Source organism: Papaver somniferum, chromosome 1 (assembly GCF_003573695.1).
Source record: "Papaver somniferum cultivar HN1 chromosome 1, ASM357369v1, whole genome shotgun sequence".
In the NCBI taxonomy this organism is placed as follows: Eukaryota; Viridiplantae; Streptophyta; class Magnoliopsida; order Ranunculales; family Papaveraceae; genus Papaver; species Papaver somniferum.
Genome location: NC_039358.1, coordinates 233,567,346 through 233,584,262, shown reverse-complemented (window position 1 = coordinate 233,584,262; position 16,917 = coordinate 233,567,346). Strand labels below are relative to the sequence as shown.

At 36.4% G+C, this 16,917-nt stretch overlaps 3 protein-coding genes across 3 annotated transcripts; 2 read left to right on the top strand and 1 right to left on the bottom strand.

The window, feature by feature from the left end:
* Positions 1-6,870: 6,870 nt before the first annotated feature.
* Positions 6,871-7,338, top strand: LOC113272582. The gene has a single exon (XM_026522398.1). The coding sequence runs from the start codon at positions 6,871-6,873 to the stop codon at positions 7,336-7,338; it is 468 nt and encodes a 155-aa protein (XP_026378183.1).
* Positions 7,339-13,120: 5,782 nt separating this feature from the next.
* On the bottom strand, positions 13,121-13,681 carry LOC113272578 (SKP1-like protein 1A). Its single transcript, XM_026522393.1, has one exon. The coding sequence runs from the start codon at positions 13,679-13,681 to the stop codon at positions 13,121-13,123; it is 561 nt and encodes a 186-aa protein (XP_026378178.1).
* A 2,455-nt stretch (positions 13,682-16,136) lies between these two features.
* Positions 16,137-16,595, top strand: LOC113338625 (SKP1-like protein 1B). The gene has a single exon (XM_026584007.1). The coding sequence runs from the start codon at positions 16,137-16,139 to the stop codon at positions 16,593-16,595; it is 459 nt and encodes a 152-aa protein (XP_026439792.1).
* Positions 16,596-16,917: the final 322 nt, after the last annotated feature.

The following is a 16,917-nucleotide window of genomic DNA, read 5'->3' as shown; positions in this document are numbered from 1 at the left end:
AACTAACCTTGATGAATCCATAGAAGACAATAGCGGGGAGATTGTTTCAAAGAAAATTACGAACTATGAAGATCTGCAGAAGAAATAGTATGAATATGAAGAAAAACTTAAAAAGATTGAAGAAGAAAGAAGAAAAGTTGCAATAATGGAATTTGCAGAAGAACGATGAAGTTGCAGAGAAAATAAAAAGAAAGAAAAAAGAGAGTGAGAAGGAATATATATAGAGGGAATTTCTCCTCGAGAAAATAAACACGATTAATACGGAAAGATATAAGCGGTTAAAAAGCAACGGTTACAAAAGACGTGTCGAGAAATAAATGGAAGAAAGAATACGTGTGATAAATGCAGAATATGAAGAGGAGAACAGCTGCGACATTTCTCACATCATTCTCTACTTCGCAGAAAAGATATGAGAAGAGGCAAGATGTAGGATCATAATCTCGCAACGACAATATTTCAGCGAAATTATCAACAACACAATACAATAGCGTCGCAGAACAATTTCAGGAAGAATATAATAAATGACGTCACCTAAGATCACGAGAAAGATGTGATAGTCCTGCGAAAATTAGAGAGTTTGCGAATTTAACATTTGTAAGGTTGCGAGAATGTCGCAAACCATACCCGAAAATAAAGGACAGATTAGCTGTCATCCACTATGTATTTCCTTATAAATAGTCGTTCGAGTGGTAAAGAGAAGAGAGAGATCTTTTTTGAGTAAGAAACAAGTAAATAGGAGAGAGAAAGTCTAGAGCAGAGATCATTCTTGATTTCTTTACTTTTCTTGTAAGAATATTCAAAGATTGATTAATAAAATTAAGATTATAAACCTAAAATGAGTTGATTAATAATGAAATCATATGAGGGGTGTAGTGTGGGATTTCCTGCAACTACAAAGACTAACACTCTGCCTTGGTTGATAATAGGTGACCTGAATTTTGTTTTACATGATCATGAAAATTCAGTTAGCATCCTATTGATTCTTATGAAGCTAACATCTTTATGGAGAAATTGGAAGCAACTAATCTTACTGATTTGGGATATACTGAATGTCCTTTCATATGGACTAATAGAAGAATGGGTCACCATCTTACAGAAGAAAGACTAGACATAGGGTTTGCCAATGAAAGCTAGCTTGAAACCCACCAAAATTCCACCATCTCCAACCTTTCTGCCATTGTGTCTGATCATAATCCCATCCTTCTCAACACCAATCCTAACTGGAGACAGGGACATATTCCTTTCAAATTATTTGGTCCCTGGTTAGACCACAAAGATTGTAAAGAGATCATTGCAGGATGTTGGAAGACTCAGCACAAAGGTTCTCTTGCTGTCAAGATTGCTAGGAAGTTAAGAGACATTAAAGTCAAATTAAAGAAGTGGAACAAGGAAATATATGGCAACATCAAGAGAAATCTAGAAGACAATCTCCAACACTTGGAGTGGATAACCAAAAATTAATTTAACAATAATATAGGATAGGCTATCAGAAATGCTAAGAAGCAAGTTGAACATTGGCAGAATATCCAAGAAAGTTTCTGGAAGATCAAAAGCAGGGACCATCTCATCAAACTTGGAGATAAAAACACCAGCTTCTTTCATATTTATGCCAAGAAAAGATACATAAGAAATAAAATTGTTTGTATACAACAAGAAGATGACACTTAGCTTCATAATAGTAATGAGATAACAAATTGCTTCACAAATCATTTTGCTAACATGGCCACAACTGAACCAATAACCATCAATCCCTCAGAAACCTCATTCCTTCCACCATAACCAACACTGGGAATAGTAATCTCTTAAGGACTCCAGATGCCGTGGAAATCAAAGATATTCTATTTAGCATGGCAGGGGACAAGGCCCCGGGAGCTAATGGATTCCCACCAAATTTTTTCCAATAAAAATGGGAAGTTGTAAGTGAAGATATCATCAACATGTTTCAAAAATTCTTCACTTGTGGTTTCCTCCTTAAAGAGATGAATTCTACTTTCATTTCCCTCATCCCAAAAACTGAAAATCCTAACACCCCATCTCAATTTGGACCTATATCTTTATGTAATACCACTTACAAAATCACATCCAAACTTCTGGCTCAAAGACTAAAACCCCTTCTACCCAAGATTATATCCCGTTTCCAGTCTGCCTTCATCCATGAAAGACAAATCTCTGACACCATAGACATAGATCATGAACTAATTCACCATATGAATACTAGAAAAGGGAAAAAAGGAGTAAGTGGTACTATGGGCATTAAGATTGATATGAAAAAAGCTTTTGATAGGGTCAACTGGGAATTTCTTCTCAAAGTTATGACTCAAATGGGCTTCAGCACACAATGGTGCAACCTAATCCACCAGTACATCTCCAGTAAATTTCTTCAAACCAACTAGAGGTCTCAGACAAGGAGATCCTCTATATCATTATCTATTCTTATTATGCATGGAGGCTTTCTAGATATCTAATCTTTGCTGAATCTCAGAACCTTATACATGGAACAAAGTTTTGCAATGAAGCTCCTTCCATTAACCACCTTCTCTTTGCTAATGACTGCATGATTTTCTGCAAAGCCAATATGGAAGAATGTCATAACTTCATCAAAATTTTCCAAGACTTTGGACAATCCTCTGGACAACTGATAAATTTTGCCAAATCAGGAATATTCTTCAGCAAAAACACTGCTCCAGACATTATTGACAACATTAGTGCAACAATGCATGTCCAAAGGATCAACAACACAGATAAGTACTTGGGATCTCCCCTCTTCACCAATAGAAGCAAAGTTCAAGCTTTCAAGCCTTGTGTGCAAAAATTAAAACATAGACTGGCTGGTTGGAAGACTAACTATCAACAACAGGAAAAGTTACTATCATCCAAACTGTCACCTCTACTTCCAGCATATACCAAATGAACCGTTTCAAGATCCCAAAAGGTACTTGTAAAGAGATAAATGCCATACAAAGGGATTTCTTCTGGAATAAAGAGAAGGATAAATCTAAAGGATTATTCTACATTGCCTGGGATGCTGTCAACAAACCAAAGGAATTAGGGAGCCTGGGGTTCAAAAATATGGAATACTGCAATCTATCAATGATTTCCAAAATTGCTTAGAGATTGATTGAAGAACCAAACTCTCCCTGGAGAAGCACAATGAGGGCATCTCATTACCCAAATCATGAAGTTATCACAATGGATACCAAGCCAAAATATTTTGATTCTGGATATGGAAAGGAATTCTGGAAGTAATTTTTTGCATTCAAAAATACTACATCTGGAAGATATGTGATGGCACAAATATCCACATTCGGGAAGACAGATAGATTGATAAACTACCTGACATTATCCAACACCCCCCCCCCCCCCCCCCCCCAATGCCCTTCAAGCCTCAAAACAATCAATAAACTTTTCAATACCCATGGAGAGTGGGACACTGACATTCTAGCTCTCTGGTTCACTCAAGATATTCAAAACCTCATTATACAGACACATCATAACCCCAATGCTGAAGACACCATAGGATGGAGCTTAACCCATACAAGGAAATTTACTGTCAAATCCATATATGACAAGCAAATTAATGATAAATATACTAATGACACTTTCATAGCTCCTTGGAAGCAAATCTGGAGACTTGACACCACTCCTACTATTCAGTTATTCACCTGGAAATGTGCTCATGGCATTCTCCCAACAATTGCCAAATCTGCTAGCATATTAAACTATATTGATCCTAGATGCACCTTCTGCAAGAATGCTCCTGAAGACATCACTCATGTGTTTATTGGCTTGCCCAGCCGCCTCTGATGTTTGGGCAAAACTATTTTGGGAAAATCATCATCTTTTCTCTACTTATAGTTTCTTCCATGACTGGTGCAACAGTTGGTTTCACGCTAACAATCCCTCTGCTAGCTGGAATGCTACCTATGCTACTATCTGCTGGTTCATATGGAAAATTAGATGTGTTTGGGTCTTAAGAAACATAAATCCTTCTGTTGCTGCCACTGCTCTGAAGATAAATCAACATCTATGCACTTTCAATAGAGTTAATCATAACCCAGAGTATATTCTGAACAATCTCTATTACCAGGAAAATCCCAATGATCAGAACCTAAGACCTAGAAATCTGACCAGAAACAATAGAGGAAATTTTGGAATAACTATTAGTATACACATCTTGGAAGTGAACAATAATATGGCTAATAATAATTTATCATCTTATACTAACTATGCTTTTATGAAAATGTCTTTCACAGGACAATGCGTGGGAGCAAGGAACATCAAAGACATTACAACTAGTTTCAGCAGAGCAGGCAGAGAAAGCAGAGGAGCTCATCTAGCACTGACCTGGGCCAAGGAAATGCATCAAACCAACATTGATTTTGCAGCAGAGGAAAAAGGAATACTACAAGCCATTCAGACAGGTTACCAATTAGAAGTTCAGGAAAAATTTCAAGGAGACTATACTCAAAGTGAAGACAGGAATTTTAAAGCAATAGACTTTGTCTTAGGCAAGCTCATCAAGCTAGCTCCACAACAAAAATCTACTTCTGCCAACTTAGCTACACTATCTAGTCACTCTCCCTTCCTTCAAAACTTAAACTGGAAAGGTCCTAACCTTCAATCTCTATGGACAACTTTACAACTTACTCCAAACCATGAACTTATGGATAACTCTAATAACTCAAATCTTATTTTGAGGGGTGCTAGCCATATCCCAGATGATCACCCTATTGTTGCATTGAGCAGGTAGCTCAGTTGAGCTTCTCTTCTCTTTTATTATTAGAAAAAAAAAGATACTGAAAAATATTCCTGATTTTTTAATACTGTTTGAGTTTCATATCTTCTATATAATTTAGGTATTCCCATATTTACAAAGAAGCTAATGCGGTGGATGATATCTTGGCAAAATGAGATCCTCTACAAGATCTCAATGGTGAAATGAGCCACCATATTTTATACAAGAAGCTTTAGGAGTTGACTGATCGAGTCTGTCTTCGTATCGGCTTAGATAAGTGTAACATGCTTTAATTATATTTTTTGTCTTCTCTTATGTATCGAGGTTTTGACATAGTCTCCTCATTCGGTTTTTTTGGCTTTTTCTTTAATAATTTCCTTGTGAGCTTTTGCTATTTTTTTTTATTGAGAGGGTTAGGATTATTGTAAACATATCGGGATATATATTTGATAAATTTTGATTTCATCATTGTGGTTGTTTGGATATCTAATGCGGTTGTTAAGATAAAAATCTCTACCATGACAACACTGCTTTAGATTGATTGTATCCGCATGCAGAGACACTTCAATGCTCGAGTAAGAAAAAAAGACTAGGAACACTTGATGTGTTTTCTGTCTGGTTAAAGATTCCTTTTGTTTTGTTTGTCTTTGTTGGGATCGACGGCCGTTCACTGACAAATATTTTGACCCTTACAAGATTTGGAAATACAATTAATAGCGTTATAGGTTCTATCTCCTTCGTGTGTACCGAGTTAAAGAATTAAGGCGTTTCCATAATTTGTCTAAATATGTCTAAGAGAACTAGTATGTCAATTATGCACTTGACGCAGTTGTACCATCAAAATGATGAGCATGATCGTTTTAGATTTGAAATAAACTTTAGATGATAATTTCAAGCAACAAATACTTGGTGTACCGTAGACAAAATGCTAGGTAATGTACCCTATGAGAGAGAGAAAGTGGGACCAACTTTAACTCTCTCCTATTCCAATGCTAGAATCTTACAAGAATCATCATTCCATTTTACTCTGAATAAATATCAACCTAGCATTCCTGGTTCGAGTTCGACGGATATAGGTTATGTATGTAACTTAAGAGGTTTACATGCAAAAACATTAGGTCGTGTTGGTGATTTATGGTTTCAAGGTAAAATAAAATAATGTATATAGATAAACTCGAAGTTAAAATTAGGTACCATAACTAGGTTTGAGCAAATAATATCCAAATTAAAATAGAAAAATATTCAATACCCATTACTTGGCTTGTACTAGATGAGTATAATCGATTGAGAACAATACGCCGTATTAGATTGTTTAGATTTGAAATTCATCTCTTTTTTTCTTTTCATTTTCCTTTTTTCTTTTCATTTTCCTTTTTTCAACACTTTTTTTTTGGAAGGAAAATAGATGCATGATTAAGAACATGTTTGGATAATACCTTAAGAGCTAGCACTATGGTTAGTATCATCATCCCTTCCCGATCCCTCAAATGTAGGGAAGGGATGGCACTTGAAAGGCAGTTTTGCTATGGTTCTCTCTCATCCCTTCCCTACATGAGACGTGTACTCAGTACCCATATGAATAGTGTCATACGCGTACTGAGTACCCGTATAGGTCAACTCGTTGACTTGACCAGGAAATGAGTACTCATTACGCGTTTCATAGGTTTAAGAAGACAGAAACAAGGTTCAGTCGACTATTTCTTCTTCTTCTCTTCCTTTCATCCTCTCAAAACCCCTCTTACCCCCTTTCGATTTTCATGTTGATTCATTGCGATTCTATTGCTTAGATTAAAAGGGTTTGATGGTTACTACAAGGTGAAACAAATCCATTCTTCAATTTCGAATTTCATCCAACAACCCATCTAAAGGCGAGTAATTCTAATGTTAGGGTTTCAAATTAATTTGATTTTGATTTTAATTTTGATGAAATTCTTGATATTAGGTTGGTTGGGTATGTGGTATGCAATTCAATAACGTTATTGAAACATATATTTAGTGAAAATCTATGATTATTTGTTGCATGTCTTGATTTATGTTGAATGAAATGAATTAAACTACCATCTCAATGTAGACTTATATTTATGTATGGTATACACAAATTGATAGTGTTTTTTTTTTGTGTGTTAAGGTGCATAATGAGTCTAATGCGTTCTTATGCGAGAGTTAAATACGAAATCTATTTGGATTCTTCTAGTGATAGTGATGAAGAAGATAAAGCTTTGCTAATGTTTACACAATTATGTTTGGATGAACGATTGCGTATTATTAGACAACCCATACCAAGGGAGGTACAAACACGTAGTGTAATAACGCGTGATCGAGTGTGGCATGATGTCAAAATGATGAATGATTATTTTACGTCTGGAACCGGTTATACCTCTAGACAATTCAAACAACGTCTAGGCATGAGTGAAGACTTATTCGAGAAATTGTTAGGAAAATTGCTTGAAGTGGATCCAGAATGGGCTCAACGTCCGGATGCAACCGGTACTATGTGGCATTCTCCGCATATGAAATTAGTTGCGGTGATGAAATGTTTATGCAAAAGTACGCCAGCTGAGAATGTTGATGATTACACTCGAATGGGTGCTACCACAATATAGAAGTATCTAAAATATTTTGCCACACCATTTGCATGACTTTTGGAGCAAGATATTTGCGTGAACCCACTCCTGAAGATGTTCAGAGGTTGCTAGCTGAGAATGCCGACCGGGGTTTTCCTGGAATGCTTGGTAGTGTTGATTGTATGCAATGGCCATGGAATAATTGTCCGGTAGCTTGGCAAGGAACTTACCGGGGTAAAGATAAAGAGATTAGTTTGGTATTAGAGGCGGTGGCATCATATGATTTGTGGTTTTGGCATGCCTTTTTTGGAATGCCTGGATCAAACAACGATTTGAATGTGTTGGAACACTCACCCCTTTTTGATAACATGCTAAAGGGTGTAGCACCTCCATGCAATTATGTCATCAACGGTCACCAATACAATATGGGTTACTTCTTAGCCGATGGTATCTATCCAAAGTTGACTACAATTGTACAAGCTTTTTCTTAGACATTGGACATTCCCGACTTTGTTAGGTTCAACAAGTATCAAATGGCTAAAAGAAAGGATGTTGAGCGTGCTTTTGGAGTGCTTCAAGGTAAATTCAGAATTGTCGGATCTCCCTGTAAGTATTGACACCAATCTGACTTGAATCTAATTATGAAATGTTGTCTTATTTCACATATTGTTTTTCAGACATGAACATATTATTCTTTTCTCCATCTTCAAACTGTAAATGCTTATTTTTGTCTAAGTTATTATCTACAACACTTTTCTTTATTAATTATGGTTGGTTTAGCTCCAGAGGATGATGAATTGATAGTTACCTTATGGGTTGATGTTCATCTAGTGAATGAAGAAGAAGATGAACAACTAAATAACACTAATCTTTTAGAGCAATTGCTACAAAGGTTGACTATACATAACGGGAATCCTAATGAAAGAACAATTAAGTATCTGAAAAGAAGGTTAAACGTTATCACTTCAGACGTGAAAGTATACGTATCGACACAGAGAACCTTATATCTATGGAGGGCAGGAGTACCTTCGGAAATCGTAAGAAACTTACCGGTTACATTTTTTTTTTGTAGGAGCATTCTGCTTTGGAGAGTTACGAGAAAAAGAAGGGGAAACCTTTTACATTTTTTAACTGCTATGTGATTCTGAAAAATAGTTTCTCAAAGTATAACCCTTCCCTCTTTGAATATTCATCCTCTGAATCATCAGATGAATAATAAATAATTTAAATAATGATAGGTTTTGTGGGTATATCTCTCTGTAAACCCTCACGAGACATAACTCGTCTAATAGGGTCGCCTTTTGGTTTAAATGCTAGTTGCATATGCTTAATGTAATCGTTAATCATATGAATATGAAAATAACTATTATTATTTATTGTAGAAGCATATTACATCATGTTCATCACATTTAAACTCCAACATACACATACTAATTATAAAAAAACACATTACATCAATTGATATTCAAACTCTAGATTGAACTAAAACATAACAACACTTATTCAGCCCATGCTATCATTCCACACTCAAGGCATCTCCAGTAACGTTTTCCAAAGTTTTCTTTGCACTTGACCGGTGCATTTCCATAAAGAAATAACAACCCTCAGTTTCACATGGAATCCTTTTGGTGCATTCAAACTTCACCTTTCCTTTTAGTTTCAAGTCCTGACAGAGTTCTTCAACTTTTTCTTGTTTGATTGCATTTTTCATTGCATCCTCCAAACATTGTGCTTCTCCCTGACATTTAACATACTCACATTCCAAATACCTTATCTTCTCTGGTATCGACTCTTTAACCTTCCTAGTGCCGGTGCAACCTCGTTATGGAAATTTTGTATATATCCATGGGATTTGAAGCAGACTATGATTATCCATAAAACAACATGGACAAACCTCTTTTGCTTCCACACATACTATTTGTTTTCCTTTTTTACTCGAACTGTTAGAAATAAATATATAGCCGTTGGACCCGACTTTTTAAAAATATGGCCGTTGGACACGACTTCTAAGAAATATGGCCGTTGGACCCGACTTTTTAAAAATATAGCCGTTGTACTCGATCTTTTAGAAATATGGCTGTTGGGAATTAATCATATATAAAGAAGATATCCCGTTCTTCCTTGCAGCAACAATCTACCAATTCTTTGCAGTATCAATCTTTGAGGTTAAATTCAAAGCTAAACATCTATTGAATGGCAAATCAATCAAGAACTACCAACTCAGTCGAAGATATTCTAAGAAGATGCAAGCGAACCACTAAATCAACAAAATACGAAGAAAAATTCAAGGAATACCAAGAAAAACAAGAGGAAAACAGACGAGGTCAAAAACAATTCCAAATGAGGGAAAGGTTAAAGGATGTTGAAGAAGAGACGGAATGGATTATAAACTTTTACCTTCTCAAGGATGAATTTCCAGAAGATCCTAAAGATCATACTCTATTCTGGACTGATATTGGTTGGGATCCTTATGTTAAACAGACGGGCAAGCAACCATGCTTTGATTATGAGCCATCCCACATTTGTTCAAGGACAATTCATGTTAAGAAACTATGCATCGCGTACAATGAGTTTCTCGATAAGTCCAGAGGGGATAGAATCGCTGCACAAAAAGCATACAAATCCTGGAGAGGAGAAAATTTTTATCATATCAAAGCGGCATTGATCGTCAAATCTCACACCAACAAAAACAATAACATGTAATGTATTCATACCTGGAGTGGACCATGTTAAAAAACAATGGCAGAGCGATACCCGGTTAATGAAGTGCTAATGAAGTTATTAATTTTAATGTAATGATCTGTTGTAATTTCTTTTGGAATATTAGTTTAATGAAGTTATTAATTGGAATATGAAAATCGTTTCCTTACAACACATTCATAAATTTTATTAATTCAAAGAACAATTGATATTAATTTAGACAACACTTTTAAGATAACAACAATACTAACTAGAAATTTAAGACAACACTTTTAATTTAAACATTTACTATAGAAAAAAACCTAAAATCAATAAAAGATAAAAACATTAGAGCTGGATTACATCTGCATCTTCTGAATCTTCAAAGCTGATTATACCCTTCCCCTTCAAAATCTCCTTTAGCTTGCGTAGATAATATTGTTTTTCATTCGGAGATAAACGACTAAGGTCCATACACATTATTGTATTGTCATCATTTAAATGCACTTGTTGTTGATGCATTTGATGAGTCTGTTGTTGAAGCGTTTGCAAATTGATTTGATCTTCCATTTGATAACTCGATGGTTGAGTATAGCACCAAAGAGTTTGGTATTGGGATTCTTGTTCCATTCTCATTTTTTCCTTCCTTGATCGTGTTTCCTTAAGATCTTATCTTCTTCCATCTTAACTGAAGATGTTCCTTCATCATCTTCTCTATATATACCTTGCTCACGATCCTTCTTTTGTCTGGCTAGTTTTTTGGCTTTCTTTGTTCCTATAGGACGTGCATTTTCCTTGTATTTCCAACGATTATCTCCATTGGGAAGAACTTCCGTACCATCTTTGACTACGACAAAGTTACGATGATTATCCCACAACTCACTGTTTTGACTCACAGTTAGTTCATAATTATATCCAGGGACCTTTGCTCTAAACAATTCATAACATAAAATTTGATTATGTTGATTATGTTGTTCCTGAAATTGAAGGCGAGCATATTTTGTCTGAAAAATTAAATAACAAACATTAGGTTTATTACTATTATCACCAATTATTCGGAAGAACTTAAAATTTACCAAATCTTCGTGGTTCGCACCGCTTTTGGTTTGCCGATATATAACGTTAAGAATGGACACGAATTCTTTGACATCTTTTTTAATATTTCTCATCTTGGATTTTAGAGATTTCCAATCTCTTCCATATGGATTTCCATTGCGTTGCACAAAAATTTCAAGAATACGTTTCCAAAACAGAGCGCTTTTTTGCGCCGAACCAACAATTCCGTCCATACTCACATAAATAAAAGCAGTAGTAAGATCAACCTCTTCTTGTGCGACAAAATTAATTAGCATTTTCAAAGCTACTAAGATAAATTTTTTTTTTGGGTGGTTTGTAAATCTAAATACCAAATACGTATAGTAAGATGAAGAGAAACAAGAAATCAATTGATATAATAAGGACAAAGTAAGAAATCAATTGATTTGGTGTGGTCTGAGTAGATAATTAGGGTGGTATTTATAGGGATTTTGAAAAAATGACCGTTGGGATCTAACGGTGTAGAAAATAGAGCCGTTATTAACTATGGATGGTTAGGATCGGGTGTGAAAGAGGTGTGAACGAGAAAAGGTCAAACAAATATATTTCTCGAAACGCGTGCTCAGTAGCCGTGTAAAAAGCTATGCGTACTGACTACGCGTATCAACGGTTTTACGGAAACTAAATGTTAGTACGCGTAAAGCGTAAAATAATACGCGTACTGAGTACCCGTGCGATTTCCCATCCCTACAAGGGTGATCAGATTTGATTAGCCTTGTAGGGATACACCAACTATCCCTTCCCTACCAAATCTGGGCGACCATAGTAGATGGTTTTTTTGGGTTTTGAAGGATGGAAAGGGATAGGGAAGGGATACCCCTCTCCATAGTGCTAGCTCTAAGAAGTAACTTTTCAACTTCTAGAAAAATATCTAGCCTGATTGAATGCTAGAAGCAGAACTCAATCTCAGAAATCATAAGTCAGGAATAAAAACAGCTTAATGCACAAAAAGCTAAGTTCTAGATTTTGTTTCTAACTTATGGATTTTTTGATTCTAGAAGTTAAAAAATAATTTCTGAAGTGTTATCCAAGGACTAAAGTCCAAACACGTTATGGTCTTACGTAAGTTAGACTGGCAATGAAATTTAAGAATGAATTCTATAACCACAAGCTTTTGACTTCTGCTTATGCCTTGCTTATGGTATCCACAGTGGCGGAATTAAAATTTGATAAGCAGGAGGGTCTTCAGAAAAAAAATACAATGTATAAAGACTAAACTTACCAGAGCTTCACAATAATTTTAACCGGGCTTGACTGGAAAGGGCTCAAAAAGAAAAAAAGGATTGTTTGGACCTTGCTTAAGCTACGGGAGTCCTGGTTAAATTGAGTAAAGGTGCATAATCTCAACAAAAATACATCCGTGAATGAAAATCACCACCCAATTCCTTTTTTGTTTCCTTCTTTCTGACATAGAGATGACAACTAGCTGTGGTCAAGGTGGTCAAGCTGCACTTCCTAATGGCTGTTATAAGTTACCTCAGAAGCCGGTAAATTACTTACTACGGTATTTCTCCAAGATCCATAGAGAAAAAAACCATGGTAAAAAGAACAAAGGTGCGACTTGGATTTTTTTGACGTGCATCAAAACTGACAAAAGTATCTTCTCCTTGTGAGTATAATTTTAGCATGTACCTGGTGTTGAGATTATTAGTCCCACATAGTTGAGTTATTTAAAATCCTGCGATTTATAATCTTTTAGCGCCTCTCCACTCATTGCCAATTGGTTTTGAGTTGGATGACCGTATTCTAACACCTAACAATGTTTCTTTATATTATAAGACCGGCAGATCTTCCAATGCTGATTGACTAGGGGGTCCGTTTGAGTTGCTAATTGCTGCTGAACTGGAATGTATCAGCAGCGCAGGGGTATAACCAAAATATAAATTCATTCTTAGAAAGATAGCTTTGAATACCAACTCATTACTCACTAATTCGTATAAAAATAAAAACAAATTAAACATTAAATTTCATCAAAAAAAAAAACCGGCTAGTCGATCCCAGCCTCCCTACGTGCTCCCCGCAAATTAATTTATACCAAAACAATTAATCATTCAAAGGCCCCAACATTTCGCCTACGACTAATAATCTCTAATCTTCTAGTAATCTCTTCATCTTCTTCAGGAGTCAGTTGGGCTTCTTCATCTGTTAAGTCGAACGCCTGACGTATATCCTCTATTGTCTTACCAGTCATCCATGTAGCCGATTTCTGCGTTATCAATTCTATCAATCCCTGTATGTTGAGAAATTCAGCAACCTGCATCATGTCTGAAAACATCTGGGCATTTGTTCCAAAATCGAAATTCACAAACTGTTCATCCCAAATATTTTTATCCGCATCACTAGTCCCAACCTCAGCGTGTTTGTTGCTGTATTCGATTACCTTTGCCAAGATATTGCCTGTGATGGTAGTCTCCTGGGTAAGGAGGGTCTGTTCGTCATAGCTCTCCAGAGTAATCATCTTCACTTCACTAATCGCAACCTCAGGGTGTTTGTTGTAGTATTCGATTACCTCCGCCAAGATATTGCCTGTCATGGTAATCTCCTCGATAAAGAAGATATGTTCGTCAGAGCTCTTCAGAGTAATCATCTTCGCTGGTGCAGCTTCCATAGTGATGGTCGCAAAACTAAAATCTGTTATGGAAGCTAAGAAAGTGTGTTTGTATATCTATCTCCCTGCAGTGCTGTGGAATGTGATTGCAAAAGAAGACCTTCCAAGGTGTATTTATACTAGTCTGGGATCTGGACTTCCATTGCTGGGAATTTCCTTTTTTTTGGCCGGTCTCGGATTTTAGTATGAGTTGAACTCGGTTCCAAGCAATGGGAATTTCCTTTTTCTGGTAAGAGAACCAAGTAATGGGAGTTTCCTTTTTTTTGGACGGACACGGATTTTAGAACCGTGCACCAAAAGCCGAAATAAAGACTACAGATAGGTGGGGACGTTACGGGATCAGGAAAGAGTTCTCCATTCTGTCATAGCCATAGCTACATCCCTAGTCGCTGCAGAATCCTGAAACCTAACATTGCCAACAGAGAATTTGAGATTTTGATACCTAGAGAATAGAATTTCTTATTGTCGCTTTTTCATAAAGTATTATCTATCGTTCTGTTTTTCAATGTGAACCGTTATATGGTTTGATGAGTACTGATTGTGTCAATATCGGATTTAACCCGTTTTTTCACGTTGATGTTTGCCACCCTCAGTACCAAGGATTTTTCCAAATCTAACACTGCTCGATAAGGATGAACATCTTTCAGAAAAAAAATGCGTGCAATGATCTCTACGTTGAACTTGGAAGTTTCTTAGAAAGGTACTCTCACGCAACAACCAAACTGTGTTTAATTTATGCATAATAATCATCTTATGTTTCTTAATTAGGTTAGTCACATACACATACCGCACTCTCCTTCTGAATGTTGTAAAAGAGTGCGTTCATCCCCGAGCCTTTCACCAAAAATCAACATTTGCGGATCCGAAGGAATTCCCTAGATCCGAAGGAAGTTTTTTAGTAGTAATTCAAAAGAAGCCGATCATCAGGAGATTGTTTGCATGGTCCTTACATTGGGAGGAACTGGTTCATGAAGAAAGATGGTCACTAGTATTTCTCTGGTCACGCGACCAGGATCTACTCCTTTTCCTAATCCAATGTTACCAAAAGCTTCAATAGTTACTGACCGAGAAGCCACACTCTGCGCGGGTGATCTTTTTTGGAGGATAACTTTGAGTAAGAATGATAAAATTGAGATGTTGCTCTCCTTCGACATCCACAATGAGAAGATGCGACACATTCAATTCCCAACTGAATTTAGTCTGACACCCCCGATGTTGAGGCTTAATGAGCACCGGGATTTGGTGGTTGATCATCATCTTCTGGAGTTTAAAGGATGTCCTTGTGTTGCACGTTCTGAAATGATAGTCTGTCATCGTTATAATAATCGGAGTCGTCGTGGTTCTTGTAGTTGTTCTGTTAAGGTTCATCTATATATATTGAAGGACAAGGGCAATCAAGTATGGAGTGAAGGGGAGATATTCGACATTCAAATTGAGGAGGTAGGCTTAAGACGGTTCTGTCGGTACTTAGACACAACTACTACTAAACGTCCTCCTTTTATACGGATGCTAAGTTTCTCTAATCAGCTGTTACTGTATTGGTTTGATGGGGAATGTGTCGTATCCTTGCTATTTTTTAAGTATAAGTCATACAAATTTTTACTCGTCCATTTAAACCATGTTTCAAAAATATTTGGACAAATGACTCATTCTCGGTTTTTTGAAGGGGGCATGAGTGACAAATAAATGTTGACATTGTCAATATATTAATGATTTTCAATTGCATTGGAACTGGCCCTGTTAATGTCATGAACCAGCAGGAAACTGTTTGAAAATTGTTGAACAATGGTACTAATAAGTTGCATTCATTCGTAAACAAAATCAAGTCATTTTCTGGAAATTGAAAATCATTGGACTGCATTACTCATGACGCAACACGGATGTTGCAGAGAGATAGAAGGCGTCGGAGAATTTGTTTCTGCTTTTGGGACTGCTGAATACTATATATTTCATGACCCAGTTTAGTTAAGGGGTTATCTAACTCCGGACGAACCCGAATCCAATCAGTTTCACCTCGTCTCCGGTACTTGTGTGATTATAAGCAGTGAATGACAGCGGCGGAGTCAGAAACCAGGCTAAGGGGAAGCAAAGTCTTGCTAAGGGTAGCTACGGACGCATGGCAAGGTCAACCCGTCTTGTTGATCTCATAACGAGTGGCAGGGTAATTTAATCTGGGCATCAAAATCCAACTTCTAAAGACTTGTCTTACAATATATAATCTTCTGTTTCCCAAACGAAGACAACTTCCATATAGTCTAGACTTCTACTTGGTTCTGGAATTCTTGTTATTCAAGTTTCCTTAATTAGTCTAGACTTCATACGGCCTATATATACTTGTGCACAAAGGTGTTAATTCTCACGTTCTAATTTTTCCTTGTCTCGCTTTTCTTTCTCTGTTCATAAGATTTTTTCTCAATTACTAGTTTTTTTTCTTTGCAAGCTTGAATTCATAGATATGTCGACTTCAAAGATGGTAACTTTGAAGAGTTCCGATGGAGAAACGTTTGATGTTGAACAATCTGTTGCTCTTCAATCTCAAACCATTAAGCATATGATTGAAGATGATTGTGCTGATAACGGAATACCTTTACCCAATGTCACAAGCAAAATTTTGGCTAAAGTTATTGAATACTGCAGGAAACATGATGGTGATGCTGATGAGAAAGGAAAAGATGAGGTTAAAAACTGGGATGCTGAGTTTGTTAAGGTCGATCAATCTACATTGTTCGATTTAATTTTGGCTGCGAATTATCTGAATATCAAAGAGTTGCTGGATTTGACGTGCCAGACAGTTGCTGATATGATCAAGGGCAAGACAGCGGAGGAGATCCGCAAGACATTTAACATCAAGAATGACTTCACCCCTGAAGAAGAGGAGGAGGTCAGAAGGGAGAACCAGTGGGCTTTTGAATGATTTCAAAGCTAAACAAACTAGATGATCATCTAGCTAAGGTCTTCTTTTCTTTTTATGTTGGTTCAAGTATAAGGTTTATGATAGTAGTATGTTTTTGAGTAGTCAAGACGATTGTAGTTTGGGTTAACTGATTGATAGTGATTATGATTTGGTTTCTTAATTATTCTGTGTTTTAAATTAAATTGCATGTGTTTTGTTCTTCTTTCTTTAAAGATTAGGTATTTTGGATTATCTTGAATTGGGATCAACATCAAATATACTTTCCCAGGTGATCAACCCTAACATGCAACCGACTAGTCCCTAGTAAAAGCTGATCCAGTTA